General features: G+C 37.7%; 4 protein-coding genes across 8 annotated transcripts; all 4 read right to left on the reverse strand.

Annotated features, from left to right (window-relative positions):
* On the reverse strand, positions 1–1,922 carry LOC116255984 (GDSL esterase/lipase At1g71691-like). Its single transcript, XM_031632093.1, has 4 exons — positions 1,464–1,922; positions 833–1,072; positions 356–602; positions 1–275 (listed from the first exon to the last, which is right to left on the reverse strand). The coding sequence occupies exons 1-4, from the start codon at positions 1,920–1,922 to the stop codon at positions 1–3; spliced, it is 1,221 nt and encodes a 406-aa protein (XP_031487953.1).
* Positions 1,923–7,035: 5,113 nt separating this feature from the next.
* Positions 7,036–8,978, reverse strand: LOC116255985 (GDSL esterase/lipase At1g29670-like). The gene is made up of 4 exons (XM_031632094.2): positions 8,520–8,978; positions 7,923–8,162; positions 7,415–7,661; positions 7,036–7,334 (listed from the first exon to the last, which is right to left on the reverse strand). The coding sequence occupies exons 1-4, from the start codon at positions 8,976–8,978 to the stop codon at positions 7,060–7,062; spliced, it is 1,221 nt and encodes a 406-aa protein (XP_031487954.1). The 3' UTR covers positions 7,036–7,059.
* Positions 8,979–13,005: 4,027 nt separating this feature from the next.
* LOC116255666 (GDSL esterase/lipase At4g18970-like) lies at positions 13,006–17,494 on the reverse strand. 4 transcript variants are annotated; one of them, XM_031631564.2, is made up of 5 exons: positions 16,970–17,494; positions 16,197–16,443; positions 15,808–16,115; positions 13,559–13,627; positions 13,006–13,452 (listed from the first exon to the last, which is right to left on the reverse strand). In XM_031631564.2, exons 1-4 carry the CDS (start codon positions 17,321–17,323, stop codon positions 13,565–13,567), a joined length of 972 nt encoding a protein of 323 aa, XP_031487424.1. In that variant the 5' UTR covers positions 17,324–17,494; the 3' UTR covers positions 13,006–13,452; positions 13,559–13,564. The 4 variants fall into 4 exon arrangements, with proteins under 4 accessions (XP_031487424.1, XP_031487423.1, XP_049934393.1 ...); XM_031631563.2 differs by having other exon boundaries at positions 13,006–13,627; XM_050078436.1 differs by lacking the exons at positions 13,006–13,452; positions 13,559–13,627 and adding an exon at positions 13,650–14,001 and having other exon boundaries at positions 16,197–16,392.
* A 4,046-nt stretch (positions 17,495–21,540) lies between these two features.
* On the reverse strand, positions 21,541–26,047 carry LOC116255594 (AP-4 complex subunit sigma). Of its 2 annotated transcripts, none has more exons than XM_050078437.1 (4): positions 25,632–26,047; positions 24,279–24,365; positions 22,009–22,082; positions 21,541–21,907 (listed from the first exon to the last, which is right to left on the reverse strand). In XM_050078437.1, the coding sequence occupies exons 1-4, from the start codon at positions 25,770–25,772 to the stop codon at positions 21,844–21,846; spliced, it is 366 nt and encodes a 121-aa protein (XP_049934394.1). In that variant the 5' UTR covers positions 25,773–26,047; the 3' UTR covers positions 21,541–21,843. The 2 variants fall into 2 exon arrangements, with proteins under 2 accessions (XP_049934394.1, XP_031487326.1); XM_031631466.2 differs by having other exon boundaries at positions 22,014–22,082; positions 25,632–26,039.
* Positions 26,048–26,600: the final 553 nt, after the last annotated feature.

Genomic DNA, 26,600 nt, shown 5'->3' on the forward strand with positions numbered 1-26,600 from the left:
TCAGTGTTCATGAACATGTAACGATGAAACCTCTCTAACCATCACTGAGGTGTTAAGGTTGGCAAGCGCTTCAACGTTGAAGGGATAGGCTTCACTTTGCAGCCCAGATGAATATGCTTTTGTTGCCAGATGCATGCAAAGCTTTTCCGTGGGGTGGAAGCCATCGTAATAGGCGTAGATGCTCCTATCTGGGCATGGTTCAGTTCCTTCAGCACAGAGTCTCCCTTCAGATGATTCCGATAAGAAGCAGCAACTTGCATTGAGCTCCATTAATCCTAGCAGAAATAGGAAAATTTTTGGTATAGACAAAATGTAAATGAGTATATTCTTTATATTTATCTGGAACAATGCGAACCATAAGCAGTTGGATGGTTGATCATCTCACTGATGATTCCGGACGCGTTAATATAAACAAAAGCGAATCCAGGCAAGTCCTCACTTAGATTTTTTAGTGCAGTTCCAAGTTTGCTGTTGAACAAAGACGATGCCTCGTTTAATACATGCACACATGACCCATTGTTGTGATTTTCAAAGAATGGATTACAACCAGTTTGCAGGATATTGAATACCACAAATTTCCGGGCCCCAAAGTCATATGCTCTCTGCAGAACAGGAAACAAAATGCAAGCTAACAACAAAGACAAGGAAACCGGCAATAGAAATGATCAGTGCTTACTAAGGCAATTCTGAGAGAAAATCCAGTTTTAGTTAAACAAATTTATGCTGATGTTTAATCAAAACCTTGCTGGCAATTGTGCAGATAGTTAAGAATAAACAATGATTTCATGAACTTGTCTAGCATGCCTCAAGCTTCATTTGAGAGAGAGAGTACCATGAGTTGGTTGGTGTAATTTCGGATTAGCACTTCTGTTAGTCTCTCCAGGTCACACTCTACAGGCACGCCTGATAAAGTGCAGCTCGCCATGTAATCAACCCCACCAATGCAGAATGAGAATATACTCTGCGAGAGGTAGGAAGACAGCGCAAGGCTCCCATTCAATTGAGTTTTCAGATCCGGCAATGTTGTTTCGCGGAAATTTGCAATTTGGTGGCTCAAAGATGTGACATTTGACTGCAAAGGGTTTTCAAATTTTGTTAATGTACGAATCCTGCAACATATATATATATATATGTTGGTGGTCTTTTCCCCTTCTCAGTTGCAAACCTTCTTGTTTAAACGTGACAGGCGATATTAGGAATTAGATATTGAACTCCATCAAAAAAAGCGGGGATTTCATCTTCACGTGGCCTCCAACAGCCATTTGACGAATGACATAAAAAATTAATTTGAAAATTTTTTAACATGGGCGAACCCCAACGTTTCAAATTTTTACAAGTGCTAAACAAAATCTTTGAAAAACCAAAACTTGAAGGGGGGCCATAGCCCCCTACTGGCCCTCCTTCCATCCGCCCCTACCGTCAGCCCCCTGAAAACTGCTAGAAACAAGACCAGATTTTCTTACAGTTTGATCAGTAGAGTCAAGGATGCCTGCGCCAACTGAGGCGTAGTTTACTCCAGCGAGAATGGAGCTCCCCCTGGTGTGAGGGTCGTAGAAAACCGGCAGTAAATCAGGCAGGCCTAACAACTGCCCCAGTATGTCCGCCGAGGTTCTTCCATTTGTGCACCTGCCCGTAGAGCCCGAGGAGAAATCCACCCCATATGGAAAATAGTTGCATTTGACTGTTGTCTCCAAAAAGTCATTGTTCCCAGCATCAACCAGCGAATCCCCAAAAATGAACATAGCTTTGACATTGTTTTCAGTAATGGCTGCCGATAAACGGGAGAAAAGGATCAAGAAGGAGAAGAGAATGAACATGCTAGCTGTAGCTGCTGTTGGACTGGGGACAGGGAGAGCGGACAAGTAGAGGGCAGTTGGTTGGAGTTTCTCTGCAAGCAGGGTGCACGAGGCAGATCTTGGCATTGTGTTCTTAAGCCCTTTATTGAAGCGCAAGCTGTGGAGGGGTACTGCTTCTGCCAAACCATTTCGTCTGTTGATCACGCAAGAAGGTTAGTTGGAAATTAATTAAGTGAGATCTTGGGCCACTATAAAGCGCCTGCATTACCTTTCATTTTGACAGAATAATGTATTTTTATGCAATAAATATACACTCAATGAAAAAAGGAAAAAAAAATTGAGGAATTTAAAAAAAAAATGTTTACATTTACTAACTTCCTTTTTATCCTTTTAAAAAATTTTTTTATTCTTTCAAATATTTTGATCAGTCTACAATTTTTTGGTGCAACGTCCACATAACTCGATCGACTTACTTTTTAAAGCGTGTTTGAATGACACCCTCCCAGGCCTTCCCTCATTCTAAAAACTGATTAAAAAAAATCAAGTTTTAGTAAAACCTAATCTCCATAAACGAGTCTTGCCAAATCATTTAAAGTTTATATCTGTCACGGGCCTTATTTGGCCCGCGTGGCGCCCAAGGTTTCCCCAAAGCCTTCGGTCAGCCGACTCTTTCTTTGAGTTAGCGGAAGCGTTCATCAATCTTTTGGAATTGTGGACTAGACGATGAGTGCAAAGCACTCGGCACACCATCACCCAGGTTTATCCCATAGTAGACCATCGGCAAGTCGTAGCCATGAGGTCCTGTCAGAACGTCGTCATTCCTCCAAGTGTCTATCTATTTACATACGAAATCTGGGTGGGGGTAGACTTCCCTTGGGAAGAAGTCCCCAACCAAAGCCAGTTGACGACTATATGTCATTAAGTAAGGCAGTCGACTATCGCCCTACTCGACGATGAGCATTCACTTGTTCACCCCCGCATGACTCTACGCGGTTGTGGAACACAGCATATGCGTTCACTGGGGGAATTGTCCTTAACCCACGTGCACCCTCTTGTGCATCTAAACACTACGCATGAGGAACCCAATTGATTACTCAACAATGGACTTGCATTTCCAAAGGGACCACTGACCTTGATGCATTTATACACTTTGTTGCTGCACCACCGCGTTGTATATTCCACGTGCATTGTTTTCTACTTGACTCGGCGTTCGATTGAATCTCACTTGCTTTCTGAGCTATGCTTAAGCTGGCCAAGCAACATATCCTTCTACTGGCTTGGCCGGGCCAGACATAGTCGGCGGGCAACAATGTCAGTATACCTATTTTAATTTAAAAAACTCACTTACTTTTAATCAAATAGGTCGCCACAAACTTACGGCCACATGTGAAGGGTGGCCTGTTGCTTAGAGGAGAATCATGAGGGGTTTTGAGGTGGAAACATGGATCAAATACAAGCCCTGCCATCTTATAGCCCTAATCTTTTCCCTAATCAGGTAACTTTACTTTGTATTATAATATTTTGAAGCCTTGTCAACTTTTTAAGGGAAAATTAGTTTCGTTTTTAAATTTTTTTTTTTTTTTTGCTTATAACTCAAAAAAAACTATCTTTTCATTAAGGAATCTCTTTTAACTAACAAAAAAAAAAAAGTTAGGGACGTACTAGTTTGTTCAGCATCAACCTTTATCATTAGCGTACCATAACTAGTTGGGCTGGCAGGTCAGTGAGGGCTAATCCTTAGTTTGATTCACTCAGCGGCGCCATGTTACAGCACATGTTCAGGGAAAAAAGGGGAATGTGCATTTCTAAGCATTTTGCTTTAATTTTGCCTTAGTTTGGAAAGGGAAAATTTTATATATTTTTAGCTATGCTTCTCTAAGTAACGTTAGTGTGTTAATTTCGATTCTTGTTCACCAACCCTTGTAAGTAGTATAGCTTTAAGTATTAAGAATTAAAGTTAAAATAGTTAGAACAAGAGACGGTTACAAAGAGTGAAACTTCCAAAAAGAATCAATTACATTTCAACCCTTCACGCGGTTTGGTATTAAAAACTAGATTCGTGATTTGCTTTATGTCAATTTCTGAAATCATTCTTTAAATATATAATGCTGATTTAGCTTTCAACTTTGTGGTTACTGTAACCCCTTAAAAGTTTAGCTATGTATCTAAAATTGTGAAGCATTTTTCAAGACTTAAAAAGCAGATTCGAAAGTATGAGTAAGGCAAAATAAATTTTATTTCTTCATTTATTTTCAAAAATATGTTTGTTATGTTGCTTTGTTCATTATTTATGCTTGAGATGATGTTCATAAATAGATTAATTTTCTTTAATTGAGTAAATGCACATGTTAAAATACATCTTCATGTCCTTCTCATGTTTGATTTCTTTCTTAATCTCTCGTTTAGGGACTCCAATGAGTACTTTATTACGTTGCATGATTTTCTGTCATGCCAAGAGTGAAAGAAATATATTCTCTTGTAACAAATGAAATAGTAATTTTTTTATGTTCATACATAAAAATATGTGGAATCATGTTTTTCGAAAGATTTTCAAAAGCAATAACCCTCTTTAATGAAACCTTGAAGACTTAGCATACGCTTTTTAAGACTCCAAATTCCTCCTCGGCTTACATAGAAAAATTGAAGCCAGATATTTTCAAGTTATTTCTTGATTTTAACTCTCATGAAGACATATAAGTATATACATATTATATATGTATACACATGACTATCTCTTTTTGTCCTCTTTTTCTAATTTAACACATTCTTTTACAAATCCTCATACACGTGTGTGTATATATATATATTTCTTTTAAATCTTTTGCTTTTGTGATTTTCAAAATCACTTTTTCTTTCTCTATATTCCTCTCGGATTAAAGTCTTTTGTCGTTTCCAATCTCTTGAATATTTTTCTCTCAAGATCTTTTCATTTGCCACTTCACTAAGACCAAAATTCAAATAACAACCCAATATTGAAATCATACTTGATAGTCTGCAACTTAATTTCATTTTCAAAAACTTTTCTCTTTTTAATAAAAATATTTATGACAATTATATAATAATATACTTAGATGAATCATATGGTAGGAATGAATTATTCGCTTCTAATTACGTATAACCAATGCATTCATACATCCATATATACTTAACATCACAAATTATCACAAACACATGTCTAAAAGAACTTAAACAAGATGATATGGAGTTCTAGTTAGGTAGTAACTAAATCATAGCAAAATTTCAAACCTACTTAAATTCTTAAGAAAACACCAAATTGACTTCAAAAAGTGACCTCCAAAGGTTTCCAAATGATATTTATAAAGACTTGTCAATTCAAAATTTCTCAAATCAAAATGTTTTACAATATCAAATGATTCTTTAAAACTTTCTCAAAATCGTAAAACATCAAATCTTCAATATTTTCTCAAACAATACACCGCATTTAGAAGGAAAAAAATGTTTAAGCAAAAATGAAATGCCTTAAAAATAAGCATAGCTTGAATTGGTTACTCTGGTAAAGGCACTGGGAACGGTCAATCCTCGTACCAACGGGCGAATTCCTTTCTCTATCATTTCAAAATAAAATATCATTTTTCTGAAGCACTCCCAAAACCAAAAACGAAAATAGAATTTTGGGGATGCAAACAATCGGTAAGTGGCTATAGGTTGTCCTGGTTCTTAACTGAGCTAGGTGTGGAAGTGGGTCGATTCATTACTATTATATCATAAGAAGACAACATGAATTGAGGAAATGAACCTTTCCTTTTTTATTGGTAGGAATGAATTATTCGCTTGTAATTATGTATGGCCAATGCATTCATACATCCACATGTACTTAACATCACAAATGATCACAAACACATATTTAAAAGAACTTAAACAAGATGATATAGAGTTCTAGATAGATAGTAACTAAATCATAGCAAAATTTCAAACCTACTTAAATTCTTAAGAGAACACCAAATTGACTTAAAAAGGTGATCTCCAAAGGTTTCCAAATGATATTTATAAAGACTTGTCAATTCAAAATTTCTCAAATCAAAATGTTTTACAATATCAAATGATTCTTCAAAATTTCTCAAAATCTTGAAACATCAAATCTTCAATATTTTCTCAAATAGTACACCGCATTTAAAAGGAAAAAAATATTTAAGCAAAAATGAAATGCATCAAAAATAAGCATAGCCCTTGAATTTGTTACCCCTGATAAAGGCACTGGAAACGGTCAATCCTCATACCAACGGGCGAATTCCTTTCTCTATCATTTCAAAACAAAACCTCAGAAAATCATTTTTCTGAAGCACTCCCGAAACAAAAAAATGAAAATAGATTTTTTGGAATGCAAACAATGGGTAAGTGGCTATAGGTTGTCCTCGTTCTTAGCTGAGCTAGGTGTGGAAGTGGGTTGATTCATTACTATTATATCATAAGAAGACAACATGAGGAAATGAACCTTTCCTTTTTTATTGGGTTCTCCATTAGACGATATCTGATTTGGATCTTGAATAGAATATCGCCCGCTCCTTATACCCTGACGGCCCAGCCCTTATGATCTTGATCTTTCAATGGACTGGATATTTGGCGCCAGTAGTCATCTCCCAAAGAAATTGCTTCATTCAGTCTTTTACATGACATGCAATATTGTTTACTAGACACAAGGGTAGTAATATGATTACCATATATTTAATTTATATAATCAACTTACCATAGCAGGAACCGACAAACAAGGTGTCACTTGTTAATAATTTTTTGCATACTCGCTTCTCAATCAAAGATCTGCTTTGATGCCACGTGAATATGCGGGAGCAGTACTGAAAAAGTAGAGTTGTATCCCACAATGTTTTTTGTTTTGCAAGCGTCTTCCTTATATACAACAATCATGTGAGATAAGTTTTCCAATTGACAAAATATTTCACAAGATCCTTCCCTGTCCATTTTTTAATATCAAAGAGCAAATATCCACCAAATCGTGCATGATTGAATGGTGTTTTGGAATTGCAAACGTCTTACATAAGTAGGACATGAGGCTCTCAATCAGTTGGCTGGAAACATATCCAAACAAAGTGCATGTCCAATCCAAACAAGTCTGTTTGGAAGAAAAGAAGGATGAAAGATGTAAGCTAAATTATTCCACTCTAACGAGTTTGTTAAAAAGAGAAGAATAACGACAAAGTGATGCAAGAATCACATTGACAACAATTAGAATAGATCTTCCACATTCTTCTTATCCATTGCAAGTTGAAGGCGCCTCCGATTCTGAACCTCAGTGTTCATGAACATGTAACGATGAAACCTCTCTAAGCACCACTGAGGTGTTAAGGTTGGCAAGCACTTCAACGTTGAAGGGATAGGCTTCACTATGCAGCTCAGATGAATATGCTTTTGTTGCCAGTTGCATGTAAAGCTGTTCTGTGGGGTGTAAGCCATCGTAATAGGCGTAGATGCTCCTATCTGGGCACGGTTCAGTTCCTTCAGCACAGAATGCCCCTTCAGATGATTCCGATACCAAGCAGCAACTTGCATTGAGCTTCTTTAATCCTAGCAGAAATAGGAAATTTTTTGTTTAGACATAATGCAAATGAGTAATATACTTTTTATTGATGTGGAACAAAGCATACCATAAGTAGTTGGATGGTTGATCATCTCACTGATTATTCCAGAGGCGTTAATATAAACAAAAGCGAATCCAGGCAAGTTCTCACTTAGATTTTTTAGTGCAGGTCCAAGTTTGTTGTTGAACAAAGCCGAAGCCTCGTTTAATACATGCACACACCACCCATTGTTGTGATTTTCATAATATGGAATACAACCTGTCTGCAGGATATTAAATACCACAAATTTCCGGGCCCCAAAGTCATATGCTCTCTGCAGAACAGGAAATAAAAAGCAAGCTAACAACAAAGACAAGGAAACGGCAAAAGTGTTATTAAGGCAGTTCTGATTGAAAATCCAATTTTAGTTTTTTCCTTTTGGCTCATAGTGACTAGCAAGATAAACAAATTTATGCTGATGTTTAATCAAAACCTTTGCTGGCAATAGTGCAGATCGTTAAAAATAAACAATGATTTCATGAACTTGTCTAGCCTGCCTCAAGCTTCATTTGAGAGAGTGAGAGAGAGAGAGTACCACGAGCTGGTTGGTGTAATTTCGAATGAGCACTTCTGTTAGTCTCTGCAAGTCACACTCTATAGGTACGCCTGATAACGTGCAGCTCGCCATGTAATCATTCCCACCAATGCAGAATAAGAATATACTCTGTGAGAGGTAGGAAGACAGCGCAAGGCTCCCATGCAATTGAATTTTCAGATCCGGCAATGTTGTTTCGCCGAAGTTTACAATTTGGTTGCTCAAAGATGTGACATTTCCCTGCAAAGGATTTTCAAATTTTGCTAATGTACGAATCCTAAAATATATATATATATATATATATATATATATATAATCTCTTCGGCATAAGTTGGCAGTGGAGTCATAGTTTCAATATTAGATTTTGAACTCCGTCAAAAAAGCTTCACGTGGCCTCCACAGCCATTCGACCAGCAAAATAAAATTTAATTTGAAGATTTTTTAACATGGGCCAACCCCAACGTTTCAAATTCTTACAAGTGCTAAACAAAATCTTTTAAAAGCCAAAACTTGAAGGGACGACATAGCCCCCCACTGGCCTTCCTTCCATCCGCCCCTACCGTCAGCCCCCTGAAAACTGCTAGAAACAAGACTTACACTTTGATCAGTAGAATCAAGGATGCCGGCACCACCTGAGGCATAGTTTACTCCGGCGAGAATGGAGCTCCCTCTGGTGTGAGGGTCGTAGAAAACCGGCAGTAAATGAGGCAGTCCTAACAACTGCCCCAGTATGTCTGCCGAGGTTCTTCCATTTGTGCACCTGCCCGTAGAGCCCGAGGAGAAATCCACCCCATATGGAAAATAGTTGCATTTGACTGTTGTCTCCAAAAAGTCATTGTTCCCAGCATCAACCAGCGAATCCCCAAAAATGAACATAGCTTTGACATTGTTTTCAGTAATGGCTCCCGATAATCGGGAGAAAAGGATCAAGAAGGAGAAGAGAATGAACATGCTAGCTGTAGCTGCTGTTGGACTGGGGACAGGGAGAGCGGACAAGTAGAGGGCAGTTGGTTGGAGTTTCTCTGCAAGCAGGGTGCACGAGGCAGATCTTGGCATTGTGTTCTTAAGCCCTTTATTGAAGCGCAAGCTGTGGAGGGGTACTGCTTCTGCCAAACCATTTTGTCTGTTGATCTCGCAAGAAGGTTAGTTGGAAATTAATGAAGTGGCAGCATTACCTTTGATTTTGACAAAATAGTCGAGTTGCATGCAATAAATATACATTCGATCAAAAAAGAAAAAAAAAAGTTGTGGTATTTTAAAAATTTTTACAAAAAATTATACATTTCAGTAACTTCCTTTTTATCCTTTTAAAAATCTCTTTTATTTATTTTTTCAAATATTTTGATCAGTGTACAATTTTTTGGAGAAACTTCCACCTCACTCTCGATCAAAATCAAAAGCGTGTTTGAATGACACCCTGGGAGGCCCTCCCTCAGTTCTAAAAACTAATTAAAAAAAAATCAAGTTTTAATAAAACCTAATCTCTTGAAATGAGTCTTTCCAAATCATTTAAAGTTTATGTCAGTATATTTATTTTAATTTAGAAAACTCACTTTCTTTTGATTTATTTTAATTTAGAAAACTCACTTTCTTTTAATCAAAAAGCCTAGCATAACTAGTTGGACTGGGAGGTCAATAAAGGCATAGTCGTTAGTTTGATTGGTGCAGCGTGCCGTGTTACATCTTAATATTTTTATTTGACTTTCATGGAAAAAAAAGGTGTATGCGCATTTCTAGGCTTGCTTTAATTTCGTCTATAGTTTTAAATGAGAAAATTTTGTATACCTTGTTCAGCAGTCCTTGTAAGTAGTTAAAATGGTCAGAACAAGAAACTTCCTAAAAGAATCAATTACATTTCTCATCATCTCTTCCACCAATTATTTCCGTTATAAACTCTTGCTGTCAGGCGCAGAGATCATCAATATCGATATCATCAATAAGATAACATTTATTATCATTCAGACAACTTGTTCCGAAATTTACTGGTTTGAGGGTCAAAGAAAACAGGCATTAAATGAGGCAGGCCCAGTAACAGTCCCAGTAGGTCAGCTGACCTTCTTCCATTGGTGCACCAACCATTGGGAAATCTACCCCCATATAGAAAGTAGTTGCATTTGTATGTTGTCTCCAAAAGATCGTTGTTCCCAGCATCAACGAGGGAATCCCAGAAAATGAACATAGCTTTGACGTTGCTTTCGGTAATGGCTGTCGACAATCTCGAGAAAAGGATGAAGAGAATGAACATTGCTAGCTGTAGCTGATGGAAAGGGGACAAGGAGAGCGGTGAAGTAGAGGGCAGTTGGTTGGAGTTTCTCTGCAACGAGGGTGCATGAGGCAGTTCTTGGCTTTCTGATCTTCAGTTCTTTTAAAGAAGCAGATCTGTTTTTTTGATAAATGATTTGGATTTTTTTTTTCTTTCTTTCTTTTTATTAACCAACAAAACGCAAAAATGACCACTTTTTTGTTCTTTTTTTTTTCATTGGTATCCCTCCATTCAAACAAACAGGGAGTTATTATATATAAAGTTATAAACTCTTATGATGTTATATATTTTTTTTTGTGGGGACACTCACTTTTAATTATTTTGGGGCACTTAGATATATAACAATTAAATATTTTCAAACATTAACATATATATTAAACTAATTTTGTAAGGATATAACAATTAAATATTTTCAAACATTAACATATATATTAAACTAATTTTGTAAGGTTGAAAGGCTGTAGTTTGAGCCAAAGGTCCACAACCTTCAAACTACCACAAGCCCTCAACAGCCAGGGGCGAAGGGGCGTCCGTCAACGCTCGCCAACCAGTGAAGGTCTGGACGTGGTCGCCGCTACCGGCGAGATAGTTTGACAGGCGACAGCTCATTCTGAAAATTCATGTTTGCTCTGTCATCAGTGCTGGAGCAGTGACCTCAAAGAAAAAGTATCAAATTTCTCCGTCGGTTTTGATTCATTTTGTGCTCGAAGAGTCTTCAGATTTTTAGAACGAGTTTTAGTTAAAAATGGTTGAGAAGTCGATTGGACTTTCATCAAAATCACTGCCATCTGTGATGGAAGTGTTCTTCCTTTCTTTGTTCTTTTTTTTTTTCTTTTGTGGTAATTCATGATTCTTGATGCAAAGTGCGGGTTTCGAGCTCGATTGGATTGGGGCTAGTTTAGGGGCATGTTCAGAATGAATTTGAATCCAGAATCAAAAGAAAAACAACAGTCGACCAGCTTTTGGGGGCAACGCTGAACACTGTTACTGCCGGTTGATTTTTCTGAAAATCCTTACAATACTTGAAATCTTCAGCACTAAATCGGTCGATTCTTGGTCGGTTTTGCTTCCCTCAGATATCTGAAGGGCGCATTTGATAGCCGTGGATCTCAGATCTAACCCCGGATCTACCTGAGAGATCCACAGTGTTAACAAGCGCTGATTTTAGCATCCGTGGATTTCAAATCTAAGAAGAGCTTATTTTCAAACGCCCCAGAGCGTTCCACTTTCACTTCAATTGGACAGCATCGTTAAGCAGTAGGATTTGTTGTTCGAATTCTAACAAAGGCCGGACAATTTGTATTCGGAGGACAGTTTATAGGAAGTCTGTGATCAACCCTGCATTAACCTTTTGAAAATTCTACAGAACATGCTCAGGCGTTGATGGAATAATAAAAGCAACCCATAAGTTGGAATCGAACAGGGCAGTTAAATGAAAGAAGACCAAACGTAAGTGCACGCTGTGGTTATACCCGAACTTGAACATGTTTTTGTGAAAAGTACTAAAATTTTTTTAAGTCCAGTTTTTTATTTTTTTCATCCTACACAGCTGACTTGGCCATTTATTTCGCCAATCATGGAGGTCTTAATCAACTCCAGTAATGTATCTTAATTTGAACACCTTTGAGAAGCCTTGTATATTGATGCCATGGAGCCTTTCACATGAGTGTCTGGCCGGATATATATATATATATATATATATATATATATAAAGGGAGAGAGGAAAAAAAGAAGAGATGGAGGACAAGAACCAATCCACTTGGGCTTCACAATGGCATCCTTGAACTCAAGATCTATCACTTAGTTTGTGTGTGTGTGCATATATATATATATATATATATATATATATATATATATATATATATATATATATATATATAAAGAGAGAGATTGAGAGAAAGAGAGTCTATATTTATTACCAATGGCATTACTTGTTGTTGACTTTAAAGAAGGATTTAGGCTTTAAAGAGAATAACATAGCTGGTCAAGCTGCTGGCATATTGGAACCTTATCGATATCAAGATGTTATCTGTCCAAAAGATTGGGGCAGTTACTGTCCCATGAATATGAATATGTCTTTAAAGATTAAGGTAGATTCATACAATATTGTGTTACCATGGTTTATGAATCTATTACAATCTTTGAGACAACACCAATTTGTTACTATTGTCAAACATAGTCTAAATTTACCCAATCTCGTTGGTGTTATTCCCCTTATTGCTTGTGGGAGTAGAACCCATCCTAAGCTGAAAGTACACGACTCCACCCAAACACCAAAGCACCTTGGACAAGATGGTCATGGAACTTGGGAGGCTTTGGCTTTCTTTTGCAAGCCATGGATTGTAATTTTTTCACTCACTAAGACAAAAAAGTTTAGCAGTCTATCATGCTATGGACAAAATTATCATCTTTGCAAATGCAAATTTCAGCTAGGGTCTTAACTTAAATTATTCAACTCTTGACGCAAGACCACAAATTATTACGTTTAATTCTGACAGTTGTGATCAGCTACGTCGAAGTGAGACGGTCACTGAACCAAGCGTACAAAACCCGCGCACTCGTTATTGACCTCACTACAAAGACATAATGGTTCCAATTTTATCAGATGTCTCCGAAGAGACGATATATAAGTGGCATCTTTAAGAACTTGACAATGTAACATTTTTGAAAATTTGAAACTTTTAAAATCTCAAATTCAATTCCGAAAAATGTTGCCTTGCATGAACTTTTTCGTTTTGATAATGCAGGTCAGATCGAGATGGTTTCGAAAGAATTTTGATTTTGCAAATATAACTATGCAAATTTTGTGCAACAAACAACTTAAGATGACAAATTTATCACAATGATAGATAAAAACAATCGAGTAAGATGGATGAACCATCACCTGTCTTGACATCAATGCTATGAGTCGTATGAGATCTCTTATATATGACACAAAGGTCATCCGTCCTTGCACTACATTTCCAGGTCACGGTGCAAATTATCACTAATTGCAACAGAAGGTATTGTAAAGGAGAAGATTCAGATAATCAGAACAGCCGAAAAACTTCGATCAGGTTATCCACATTGCCGTTGATGCTATGTAACACTCCAACAGCCTGTAAGAACGTTTGATCGAATGACAAGGAATGTCTAGGAAGCTTTATCCATCAGTTGAATTGATGCCAAAATGTTTGATTTACTAGTTTCAACAATGCAGCCATTCATAACCATCTCTTCAAGCATGAAATGAGCCTTCTCCAAGTGAAACATAATAGCAAGTTTACACTATAGTACAGCAAAAAGAAATTAGTGGAACTTCAGAGTACTTGCAGTATGGGCCAGAGAGATCTCTGCTTAGACATGACACATTAGAAGAAAGTTAGAACCTTACAACATTTCAAAAGTGCTGGTCCATAGTTTCCACAAGTAGGTGAATAAATTCAAGAATTGCTAGTTCATTCTGCAAAAGTGAAAATGGATAACCAACTTATAAGTCTGAGTTCTTTAATAGATGCAAAGGAGCTACTAGATATAGATGATATTAAATGGAAATAAGCTAATAATCAAAATAGCAAAGCAAGCCATTAGTCACCCACTATTTATGAATTAACTTTACTATATACTGGTCCAAACTTTACAAGACACCATTCAGTTCTAGTTCAGGTAAATGTGCTTGGCAACATCAAGCATCTAAGGTTCAGTCTTTACTGGATGCTACAGCCTAAGCTCGTTCCAGGAGTGAACTGAGCTCATGCTTCACACAGCGGGTGGCTCAAGCACCCTTACCCTGAAGGACCTGAGCTTGAGCACCATGAAGCCTTTCGTAGCTAATTCCTGCAAAACAATTCAGCTAATTTATTTTATGAACTGACAACTCTTTGGCTAACTTAATATTCATAGGCAATTGAAAACAGTATAGTTTATTGGCTTTCAGTACAAGCATCAATGCCAGATGTTGATCCTGGAGATAGACGGCCACCACCTAAAGGGACTGTTCCCACCAACATTATAGAAGGAGATCAGTTATATGAGGTGCACAAGAACATAGCTTGACCCATCTAGTCCCATGGCTTCCTAGACTATGGATTCAACACATGTATCAATACAGAGATCTATGGTTATTGACGTTCCAAGTTGGATGGCTTTCTCTAGATTAACCACCAAACATGCTTGAAACTTATTAACAATTGGGGACATATTTTCTCAAGTAACTGGTTTTGCATAAAGAGTTTCTCCATCATGAGTCAACTATGTTGGACATCTTGCCTAATCATGAGTTGTGACCAATATAAAACGGTCCATATTATTAGGTGCTGAATGTTTTGCTATAAGGATAAAGATTTAGTAAGACTTTAGTCCGCAAGTATCTTCTCTAGCAAGGTTGCAAAGCAGTTACCCCATTCAGAAGGAGAAAACTCTAAAAATGCTTGGTGGGCATGCATGTTGAGGAATGTAGAAGTTTAATGCACATTATTAAATGCTGGATTCGTTCATAACTATAGGTTTAGACTCGTTGAAAAATTGGGAGTGTAGAGAAACAAAAAGATTTTAAGGACAAACATCTCCCTTCTCAAACAATTTTGTCTGTGTCAATTCTGTGTATGAATATTTTCTGCGAGTACCTGAAATCACAATCATTCAATCATCAGCAATATTGCTTCAAGTTGATGCATGAAGAGGCCAAAATCAACTGTGTTGTTGAACTAACAAGTATTCATCGGTTAGGTGAAGTTCATCCTTGGTGTGGTTGATGTCTAGATTACAGAAGACATGAACAGTTGCAGTTGTATGAAGAAACATTCATTTCCCATCATGGAAGAATCGGAATGCACTGCCAAGCACTTACAGAGTCCTGGAAATGTGGCGGCCTTAAATGAAACATAGGAAAAGGAGAAAAGAAAAAGGACATTTAGGTTTGTTAATATACACGTTAGTCATTTTTTACTACAGTCCAGGAGATGTAAGATCAGATTGGCTTCTATGACCTTTAGTTACATGCCAAAAATTGCTAATAAAATTGACTGCTATTCTAGGGGAGAAATTTTGGATAGATAAACCCCCCAGATTGGAACATCTGGTCCAGAATGACAATTAATTTCATGTGCAAATGAAATGGTAGGTCTTTGCCGAACTCCAGCTTCAAACAGACTAAAGTATTCTGTTGTTAATTTAACCTTATCCCTGAAAAGAGTCATAGATATTGTAATGTTGAGCAGGGACAGAAAAAGCACATAGATGAAAAACAATAAAACAAATTGGATGGTAGATCATCCACAAGTAAAAGATGGCATGTATAGTAACCTACAGTCTGGACATTTCAAAATATATGCTGTAGTAGCAGGTATGGCATGAAAGGAGAAAGAATCAGCTAGCAGGAATCTGACAACTTACCCAATAAAACATATGCAAAGTAAAAAGTTTCTTCATGAATAACAATAAACATATTGTATTGAGACACACTCTTCAAAGACTTGGAGCATGTGAATTGAAGACCAGGAAGACCATGCAAAGAGAAAGAATGGAGACATTATTCACCTTGCCTGCTTCGTGTTTGGGATTGTACGTACAATATAAACAAATGGATAAGATATTATTTACTATATTTAGCATAAAATTTAAGCACATAACATCTTCTTATACATTGCTAGTTGAAGGCGCCTCCGGTTCTGAACCTCGGTGTTCATGAACATGTAATGATGAAACCTCTCTAAGCATCACTGAGGTGTTAAGGTTGGCAAGCACTTCAACGTTGAAGGGATAGGCTTCACTATGCAGCTCAGATGAATATGCTTTTGTTGCCAGGTGCATGTAAAGCTTTTCTGTGGGGTGGAAGCCATCGTAATAGGCGTAGATGCTCCTATCTGGGCATGGCTCAGTTCCTTCAGCACAGAATGCCCTTTCAGATGATTCCGATAAGAAGCAGCAACTTGCATTGAGCTCCTTCAATCCTAGCAGAAATAGGAAAATTTTTTGTTTAGACAATGTAAATGAGTAATATATTCTTTATAGTGATGTGGAACACAGCATACCATAAGTAGTTGGATGGTTGATCATCTCACTGATGATTCCAGAGGCGTTAATATAGACAAAAGCGAACCCAGGCAAGTCCTCACTTAGATTTTTTAGTGCAGGCCCAAGTTTGTTGTTGAACAAAGCCGATGCCTCGTTTAATACGTGCACACATGACCCATTGTTGTGATTTTCATAGTATGGATTACAACCTGTCTGCAGGATATTAAATACCACAAATTTTCGGGCCCCAAAGTCATATGCTCTCTGCAGAACAGGAAAGAGAAAGCAAGCTAACAAACAAGAAAACCGGCAAAAGAAATGACCAGTGGTTATTAAGGCAATTCTGATAGAAAATCCAATTTTAGTTTTTCCCTTTTGGCTCATAGTGACTAGCAAGATAAACAAATTCATGCTGATGTTTAGTCAAAACCTTTGCATTTTGTTAATACACGAATCCTGACAGGCGATAGCTAGGATAGTACTTCCTCGTATACACTTAAGTTGGCAGTGGACTCATAGTTTCAGTATTAGATATTGCACTTCATAAAAAAAGCGAGGATTTCATCTTCACGTGGCCTCCAACAGCCATTCGACCAGTAACATAAAAATTTAATTTCAATTTTTTTTAACATGGGCTAACCCTAACGTTTCAAATTTTTACAAGTGCTCGACAAAATCTTTTAAAAGCCAAAACTTGAAGGGGGGACATAGCCCCCTACTGGCCCTCCTTCCATCCGCCCCTACTGTCAGCCCCCTGAAAAGTGCTAGAAAGAAGACCAGATTTTCTTACACTTTGCTGAGTAGAATCAAGGATGCCGGCACCAAGTGAGGCATAGTTTACTCCGGCGAGAATGGAGCTCCCTTTGGTGTGAGGGTCGTAGAAAACCGGCAGTAAATGAGGCAAGCCTAACAACTGCCCCAGTATGTCCGCCGAGGTTCTTCCATTTCTGCACCTACCCGTAGAGCCCGAGGAGAAATCCACCCCATATGGAAAATAGTTGCATTTGTATGGTGTCTCCAAAAAATCACTGTTCCCAGCATCAACCAGCGAATCCCCAAAAATGAACATAGCTTTGACATTGTTTTCAGCAATGGCAGCCGAGAATCGGGTGAAAAGGATGAAGAAGGAGAAGAGTATGAACATGCTAGCTATAGCTGTTGAAAATTGGGACAGAGAAAGCGGTGAAGTAAAAGGTGCATGAGGCAGATCTTGGCTTTCTGATCTTAAGCCTTTTAGAGAAGCGCAAGCTGAGGAGGCAAACCGTCTCGTCTGTTGAACATGCAAGAAGGTTGGTTGGAAGGTTTTGAGGCACTATGAAGTGGCGGCATTACCTTTTATTTTGACGAAATGATCGAGTTAAAAAAAAGTAGAGGTCTTTTCAAACAAAAAATCATAAAAAAAATATACATTTTAATAACTTCCTTTTTAACCTATTAAAAATCTCTTTTTTTATTTTTTCAAATTTTTTGGAGAAACGTTCGCTGTTTGAATGACACCCTTTCTCCTAATCAAGAAGCCTAACATTGCATTCCTTAGTTCGATTGGCACAGCACTGCTGTGTTACATGATACATCTTAATATTTCTGTCGACGTTCAGGGGAAAAAGGGGAATGCGCATTTCTAGGCTTGCTTTAATTCTGTCAATAGTTTGAAAAAGGAAAATTTTATATACTTTTAGCTATACTTTAAGAAGACCCTTGTTCAACAATCTTTGTAAGTAGTGTAGTTTAAGTACCAAGAATTGAAGTTAAAATAATTAGAACTAGGGGCGAAGCCAGGATTTTTCACAAGTGCGGGTCAAATGAGGACTGGGTTTTGTGGATTGGATTTGAGTAGGGCCAAACTGAACTTATATTCAACAAATATGAGACAAAAAAAAATTCAATTTTTACACTACTAAATTTCAAGAGACAATTACAAAGAGTGAAACTTCCAAGAAGAATCAATTACATTTCTCATCATCTCTTCCACCAATTACTTCCATTATAAACTCTTGATTTATTGTCATTCAGACAACTTGTTGGGAAATTTACTGGTTTGAGGGTCATAGAAAACCAGCAGTAAATGAGGCAGGCCCAGTAACAGTCCCAGTAGTTCAGCTGACCTTCTTCCATTGGTGCACCAACCATTGGGAAATCTACCCCCATATAGAAAGTAGTTGCATTTTTATGTTGTCTCCAAAAGATCGTTGTTCCCAGCATCAACGAGCGAATCCCCGAAAATGAACATAGCTTTGACGTTGCTTTCGGTAATGGCTACCGACAATCTGGAAAAAAGGATGAAGGAGGAGAAGGGCATGAACATTGCTAGCTGTAGCTGTTCGAATCGGGACAAGAAGAGCGGTGAAGTAGAGGGCAGTTGGTTGGAGTTTCTATGCAACGAGGGTGCATGAGGCAGTTCTTGGCTTTTTGATCTTCAGTTCTTTTAAAGAAGCAGATCTGTTTTCTTGATAAATAATTTGGGTTTTTCTTTTCTTTTTTTCCTTTTAATTAACCAACCAAACCCAAAAAAGTTTTTGTTCCTTTTTTTTTCATTCGTTTCCTCCATTCAAAACAGGGAGTTAGTATAAACTCCTATGATGTTATATATTTTGCTATTTGTTGTTATAGACAAAGGAAAATTTATAAAGGACCATTAGCAGAATGTGAAGCACTCATGCAGTACCTTTAATTTTTTTGGGACGGTTACATGTATTTGAGCCAAATACAAGTAGGTCCACAACCTTCAACTATCACAAGCCCTCAACAACCAGGGGCAAAGGGGTGTCGACCGCCTGTCAACCCTCGCCAACCGGCGAAGGTCTGGACGCCGTCGCCGCTACCGGCGAGATAGTTTGACGGGCGACAGCCCATTCCGGAAATTCATATTTGCTTTGTCATCGGTGCTGGAGCAGTGATCTCAAAGCAAAAGTATCAAATTTTTCCGTCGGTTTTGATTCATTTTGTGCTCGAAGAGTCTTGAGATTTTTAGAACGAGTTTTAGTTAAAAATGGTTGAGAAGTCGACTGGATTTTCATCAAAATCACTGCGATCTGTGATGGAAGTGTTCTTCCTTTCTTTTTATTTTTTTTCTTTTGTGGTAATTCATGATTCTTGATGCAAAGGGAGGGCTTCGAGTTCGACTGGACTGGGGCTTTTTCTTGAAAACAGTTTAGGGGCATGTTCAGAATGAATTTGAATCCAGAATCAAAAGTAAAACAACAGTCGACCAGCTTTTGGGGGCAACGCTGAACACTGTTACTGCCGGTTGATTTTTCTGAAAATCCTTACAATACTTGAAATCTTCGGCACTAAATCGGTCGCTTCTTGGTCGGTTTTGCTTCCCTTAGATATCTGAAGGGCGCATTTGATAGCCGTGGATCTCAGATCTAACCCCGGATCTACCTGAGAGATCCAGTGTTAACAAGCGCTGATTTTAGCATCCGTGGATTTCAAATCTAACAAGAGCTTATTTTCAAACGCCCCACAGTGTTCCACTTTCACTTCAATTGGACAGCATCGTTAAGCAGCAGTAGGATTTGCTGTTGGAATTCTAACAAAGGCCGGAAAATTTGTATTCGGAGGACAGTTTATAGGAAGTCTGTGATCAACACTGCATCAACCCTTTGAAAATTCTACAGAACATGCTCAGGCGTTAATGGAATAATAAAAGCAACGCATAAGTTGGACCCAAATGGGCAGTTAAATGAAAGAAGACCAAACGTAAGTGCACGCTGTGGTTATGCCCAAACTTGAGCTTGTTTTTGTGAAAAATACTAAAAAAATTTTAAGTCCAGTTTTTTATTATTTTCATCCTACACAACTGACTTGGCCATTTATTTCGCCAATCATGGAGGTCTTAATCAACTAATGCATCTTAATTTGAACCCCTTTGAGAAGCCTTGTATATTGATGCCCTGGAGCCTTTCACATGAGTGCCTGGCCACATATATATATATATATATATATATAGAGAGAGAGAGAGAGAGAGAGAAAGAGGAAGAAAAAAGAAGAGATGGAGGACAACAACCAATCCACTTGGGCTTCACAATGGCATCCTTAATCCCAAGATCAACACTCCTTAATACCAATAGCTCCTACAACACACCACCCAACGCAAACAATTGTGCTATCCATCATTTGGGGTGTCTATATATATATATATATATATATATATATATATATATATATATATATAAAGAGAGAGAGAGAGTGTGTCTAAATTTATTACCAATGGCATTACTTGTTGACTTTGAAGAAGGATTTAGGCTTCAAAGAGAATAACATAGCTGGTCAAGCTGGTGGCACATTAAAACATTATCGATATCAAGATGTTATCAGCCCCAAAGAATGGGGCAGTTACTGTCCGATGAATATGAATATGTCTATGAATATTGGAGCAGATTCATAAAATATTGTGTTACCATGTTTCATGAACCTATCACAATCTTTGGGATAACAACAATTTGTTACTATTGCCAAACAATCTAAATTTACCCAATCTGGTTGGTGCTATTCCCCCTATGCATTGTAGAAGTAGAACCCATCCTCAGCAGGAAGGTACAAGGACTCCACCCAAACACCAAAGCACCTTGGACTGGATGGTCATCGAACTGGGAACGCTGGGAAGGCTTTGGCTTTCTTTTCCAAGCGATGGATTGTAATTTTTTCACTCACTAAGAAAAGAAGGTTTAGCAGTCTATCATGCTATATACAAAATTATCATATTTGCAAATGCACATTTCAGCTAGGGTCGTAAGCAAAATTATTCAACTCTTGACGCAAAACCACAAATAATTACGTTTACTTCTGACAGTTGTGATAAGTTACATCGAAGGGAGACGGTCACTGAACCAAGCGTACAGAACCCGCGCACTCGATATGGACCTCACTACAAAGACATTACCATAATCACCACTCAACTCAGTTGCTTTATACAGTACATTCTCGGTTTTTTTTTTCTTTTAAAAAACATGAATACTTAACGTCTGGAGTACAGAGTTTGGAATCTATAATCAATAGTTGAGCGAATTTATTCTGATATCTAAGTGGGAATGGGATCCTTATTGTTCCAATTTTATCAGATGTCTCCGAAGAGACAATATCTAAGTGGCATGTTTAAGAACTTGACAATCTGACATTTTTGAAAATTTGAAACTTCTAAAATCTCAGATTCTCTTCTGAAAAATGTTCGCCTTGCATGAACTTTTTTGTTTTGATAATGAAGGTCAGATGGAGATGGTTTCGAAAGAATTTTGATTTCTCAAATATAACTATGCAAATTTTGTGCAACATAGAACTTAAGATGATAAATTTATCACAATGATAGACAAAAACAATCAAGCCAGATGGATGAACCATTACCTGCCTTGACATCCAAGCTATGAGTTGCAGTAAAGATCTCTTATATATGACAAAAAAGTCATCCGTCCTCGCACTATATTTCCAGGTCACGGTGCAAATTGTCACTAATTGCAACAGAAGGTATTGTAAAGGAGAAGATTCAGATAATCAGAAGAGCCGAAAAACTTCGATCAGGTTATCCACAATGCCTTTGATGCCATGTAACACTCCAACAGACTGTAAGATCGTTTGATCAAATGACAAGGAATGTCTAGGAAGCTTTATCCATCAGTTGAATTGGTGCCAAAATGTTTGATTTACTAGTCTCAACAATGCAGCCATTCATAACCATCTCTTCAAGCATGAAATGAGCCTTCTCCAAGTGAAACATAATATCCAGTTCACACTACAGTACAGCAAAAAGAAATTAGTGGAACTTCAGAGTACCTGCAGTATGGGCCAGAGAGAACTCTGCTAAGACATGACCCCTTAGAAGAAAGTTGGAACCTTACAACATTCCCAAAGTGCTGGTCCATAGTTTCCACAAGTAGGTGAATAAATTCTAGAATTGCTAGTTCATTCTGCAAAAGTGAAAATGAATAACAAACTTATAAGTCACCAGATGAATTCTTTAATAGATGCAAAGGAGCTATTAGATTCCTATAGATGATATTAACTGGAAATAAGCTAATAATCAAAATAGCAGAGCAAGACATTAGTCACCCACTATTTATGAATTAACTTTACTATATACTGGTCCAAACTTTACATGACACCATTCAGTTCTAGTTCAGGTAAATGTGTTTGGCAGCATCAAGCATCTAAGGTTCAGTCCTTACTGGATGCTACTGCCCAAGCTCGTTCCAGGAGCGAACTGAGCTGATGCTTCACACAGCGGGTGGCTCAAGCACCCTTACCCTGAAGGACCTGAGCTTGACCACCATGAAGCCTTTCGTAGCTAATTCCTGCAAAACAATCCAGCTAATTTATTTTATGAACTGACAACTCTTTGGCTAACTTAATATTCATAGGCAATTGAAAACAGTATAGATTATTGGCTTTCAGTACAAGCATCAAGTCCAGATGTTGATCCTGGAGATAGACGGCCACCACCTAAAGGGACTGTTCCAACCAACATTATAGAAACAGATCAGTTATATGAGGTGCACAAGAACATGGTTTGACCCTTCTAGTCCCATGGCTTCCTAGACTATGGATTCAACAAATGCATCAATACAGAGATCAATGCTTCTTGACAATCCATGTTGGATGGCTTTCTCTAGATTAACCACCAAACATGCTTGAAAACTTATTAACAATTGGGGGCATATTTTCTCAAGTAACTGGTTTTGCATAAAGAGTTTATCCATCATGAGTCAACTACGTTGGATATCTTGCTTAATCATGAGTTGTGACAAATATAAAACGGTCCATATTATTAGGTGCTGAATGTTTTGCTTTAAGGATAAAAATTTAGTAAGACTTTAGTCCGCAAGTATCTTCTCTAGCAAGGTTGCAAAGCAGTTACCTCATTCAGAAGGAGAAAAACTCCCAAAAATGCTTGGTGGGCGCATGCATGCTGAGGAGAGAAGTTTAATGCACATTATTAAATGCTGGATTCATTCATAACTATAGGTTTGGACTCTTTCAAGCATTGGGAGTGTAGAGAAACAAAAGGACTTTAAGAACAAACATCCCCCTTCTCAAACAATTTTTATTTGTGTCGATTCTGTGTATGAAAATCTTCTGCAAGTGCCTGAAATTACTATCATTCAATCATTAGCAATATTGCCTCAAATTGATGCATGAAGGGGCCAAAATCAACTGTGTTGTTGAACTAACAAGTATTCATCGGTTAGGTGAAGTTCATCCTTGGACTAGTTGATAACTAGATTACAGAAGATATGAACAGCTGCAGTTGTATGAAGAAACATTCAAATCCCATCATGGAAGAACCGGAATGGACTGCCAAGCACTTACAGAGTATTGGAAATGTGGCGGCCTTAAATAAAACACAGGAAAAGGGGAAAGTAAAAGGACATTCAGGTTTTGATAATGTACACGTTAGTCATTTTTTACTACAGTCAAGGAGATGTAAGATCAGATTGACTTCTATGACCTTTAGTTACATGCCAAAAATTGTTAATAAAATTGGCTGCTATTCTAGGGGAGAAATTTTGGAGACATAAACCCCCCAGATTGGAACATCTGGTCCAGAATGACAATTAGTTTCATGTGCAAATGAAATGGTAGGTCTTTGCCGATCTCCAGATTCAAACAGATTAAAGTATTCTGTTGTTAATTTAAGCTTATCCCTGAAAAGAGTCATAGATATTGTAATGTTGAGCAGGGACAGAAAAAGCACATAGATGAAAAAGAATAAAGCAAATTGGACGGTAGATCAACCACAAGTAAAAGATGGCTTGTATAGTGACTTACAGTTTGGACATTTCAAAATATATGCTGTAGAAGTAGGTATGGCATGAAAGGAGAAAGAATCAGCTAGCATGTATCTGACAACTTACCCGATAAAACACATGCAAAGTAAAAAGTTTCTTTCTGAATAACAATAAACATATTGTATTGGGACATACACTTTAAAGACTTGAAGCATATGAATTGAAGACCCGGAAGACCATGCAAAAGAGAAAGAATGGAGACATTATTCACCTTGCCTGCTTCGTGTTTGGGATTGTACTTACAGTATAAACAAATGGATAAGATAGTATTTACTATATTTAGCATAAAATTCAAGCACATAACATAACACGCCTCACCTCATCATTATCTACTCCAACCATGAAGAAGAGTGATGCATAGCGCTTGTATACAATTTTATAATTTCGGTGCTCAACAAATGAACACTGCATTTAGAGGAAATAGATTATCAGAAAAGCACTTAGAGATGTATCAGTACCTTATGCACACATGAAATGCAACACCACTTCTTATGGAAAAAAGATAGTCCTGATTGCCCAGGTATGCTTAAATTTCAAGAAAGAAGCAAGACAATTAACAACAACCTCTACAATCACAACCAAGAATGTGCAATACACCAACCAAAGCCATACGTAGATCTGAAGAATGAAATAAACAAGGAAGGATAAGCTATAAGCCTATAGCGAATATGTAAGCATGATTAAGTAGAAACTACACTGCTGAAGGACACAAAATTTAGATCGGATCAAAATTTATGGGACTCTGTTGACGTTTGACCTACAAGTTGAATGAATTGATCTAGTAACCTGGCCACGACTCAGTATAGGTTGCATTACAAATCCTAAAGGAATAGCTGATCAGACAGGCACCTGAATCCGATTACAAGTAAAATATCAGATGTGGAATTTCATCCTATATATCATCAGATTCTAAGTTTGTTTAACCAAATATCCAATTGAACAAATTTAAATCCCAAGAGATAATCCGATTCGATTTACATCCCTACTTGGCGTTGATCTGGATGTGACGACAAAAATCTGAAGGTAGACTTCCGGGCAATACGAAGACACAGATTAATGAGCTTGGCCCCTTCTAGTAAAGGAATATAAACAGACTGCAACTTCATAACTGTACCGCAACACTAGTTAACCTCCCAAGAGATAAATGAATTAGGATGTACCCTTGCTTGTTTGACAGAGCATAGAACACCCGATCAAAGAGAACACCCAATTCATTGAAATGAAAATCAATTTACATTCTAGAGAAACTACTCACAACAAATATTCTAATATTCCATTTTAACCAATCACTACGCCATCTTATAGAAGGTAGAAAAACAAACGAATAGTTTTCTAGACCAACAAAACACGCGTAACAATTATTTACCTAAACTCGTAACTGAGAAGAGGACAATGAGTAGCAGCAGAGTCCTATGCAAAGAGAACCCTTACGTTAAAACCAGCACGTTCACTGTTGGCAGCAAACCATTTTAACGCCATAGAGATGTAATTTTCAGAATTCCACAAAGATTTGCAGCTAACGAAGTATAAATAACGAATAACTAAACAGAATTTCAATCACCCAAAAAAAATAAGGAAAGAAAAAAAAAAAACTAGCATTGAAACGTCAGTTGGAGAAGAAGCAAGGTTCCAGAAAAAAAACCAATACCGAGAGAGAGAAGACGCTCTTGCCTGTTGGTCGGTGCGGGTGAGGCATTTCCTGACGATCTCTCCCTCGAGAACCCTCCTCTCCTCTAGGGTGAGGTACTCATAATACTGGGCTAGCCGAGTCTGCCCTTGCTTGTTCACCAGCAGGACGAACTGGATCCCCATCCCCCTCGCCTCTTTCTTTTCCTTCTTTCTTTTTCTTCTTCTTCTTCTTCTTCAGTATCACTCTCGCCCGGCGCTAAATTTTAAGGCGAATCTGTCCACGGTCAACAAACTTCATGGAAATTTCCTTGAAGAAGAAGAAAAGTCGACAAGCAACTGCAATAGAGAATTTGTTCTTTCTCAAGAATTCAGCATATACGCATGATTTTCTCGAGATTCGTTAAGGGTTTCCGAAAATCCGAGTATTGTGAGACAATCGTTGAAATTTGTGAACGCTGAAATTTATGAAGGCGAGTCAACCCTTTGGCCAAGCCTACAATGCTTTGCCTTTTCAACAGAAATACAGGAATCAGACTCTCGTTGGTCAAGACATCACCATATCCAACAACCGAGACCTACCACGACCCAGTTCGGACTCGGATCCAAATTCAAATCCAGAAAAATTATCATCCACCGCTGTCCCAACTACCTAATCCCAATCAAATTAATGAAGAAACAAAGATGAATTTCAGCTAAAGAATAAACTTGATTCAAAGTACCCAACTACCCAATCCCAATCAACTTCCAAAATTGATTTAAAGCTTACCACCTGTAAGGGTTTATTCAAAGTAATTTTCTTTTAGTTTTTGCAGTCTTGTTCAAAGATGTTGGAGCTTGACCATGAATTGTCACAAAAATTGTGTTCATAAGTTGCCTCCAAAAGCTCTTCATGGGCTGCCTTCAAAAGGTGCTTTTAAGAGATACCTCTAAGAGATGTGTCTGCCATTGGGCCTAGAAGGGGAAACCAAGGAGTCTATAAACATTCCATCGATAGTCGATTAGGCATACGCT

The sequence above is a fragment of the Nymphaea colorata genome, chromosome 6 (genome assembly GCF_008831285.2).
Source record: "Nymphaea colorata isolate Beijing-Zhang1983 chromosome 6, ASM883128v2, whole genome shotgun sequence".
Lineage (NCBI taxonomy): Eukaryota > Viridiplantae > Streptophyta > Magnoliopsida > Nymphaeales > Nymphaeaceae > Nymphaea > Nymphaea colorata.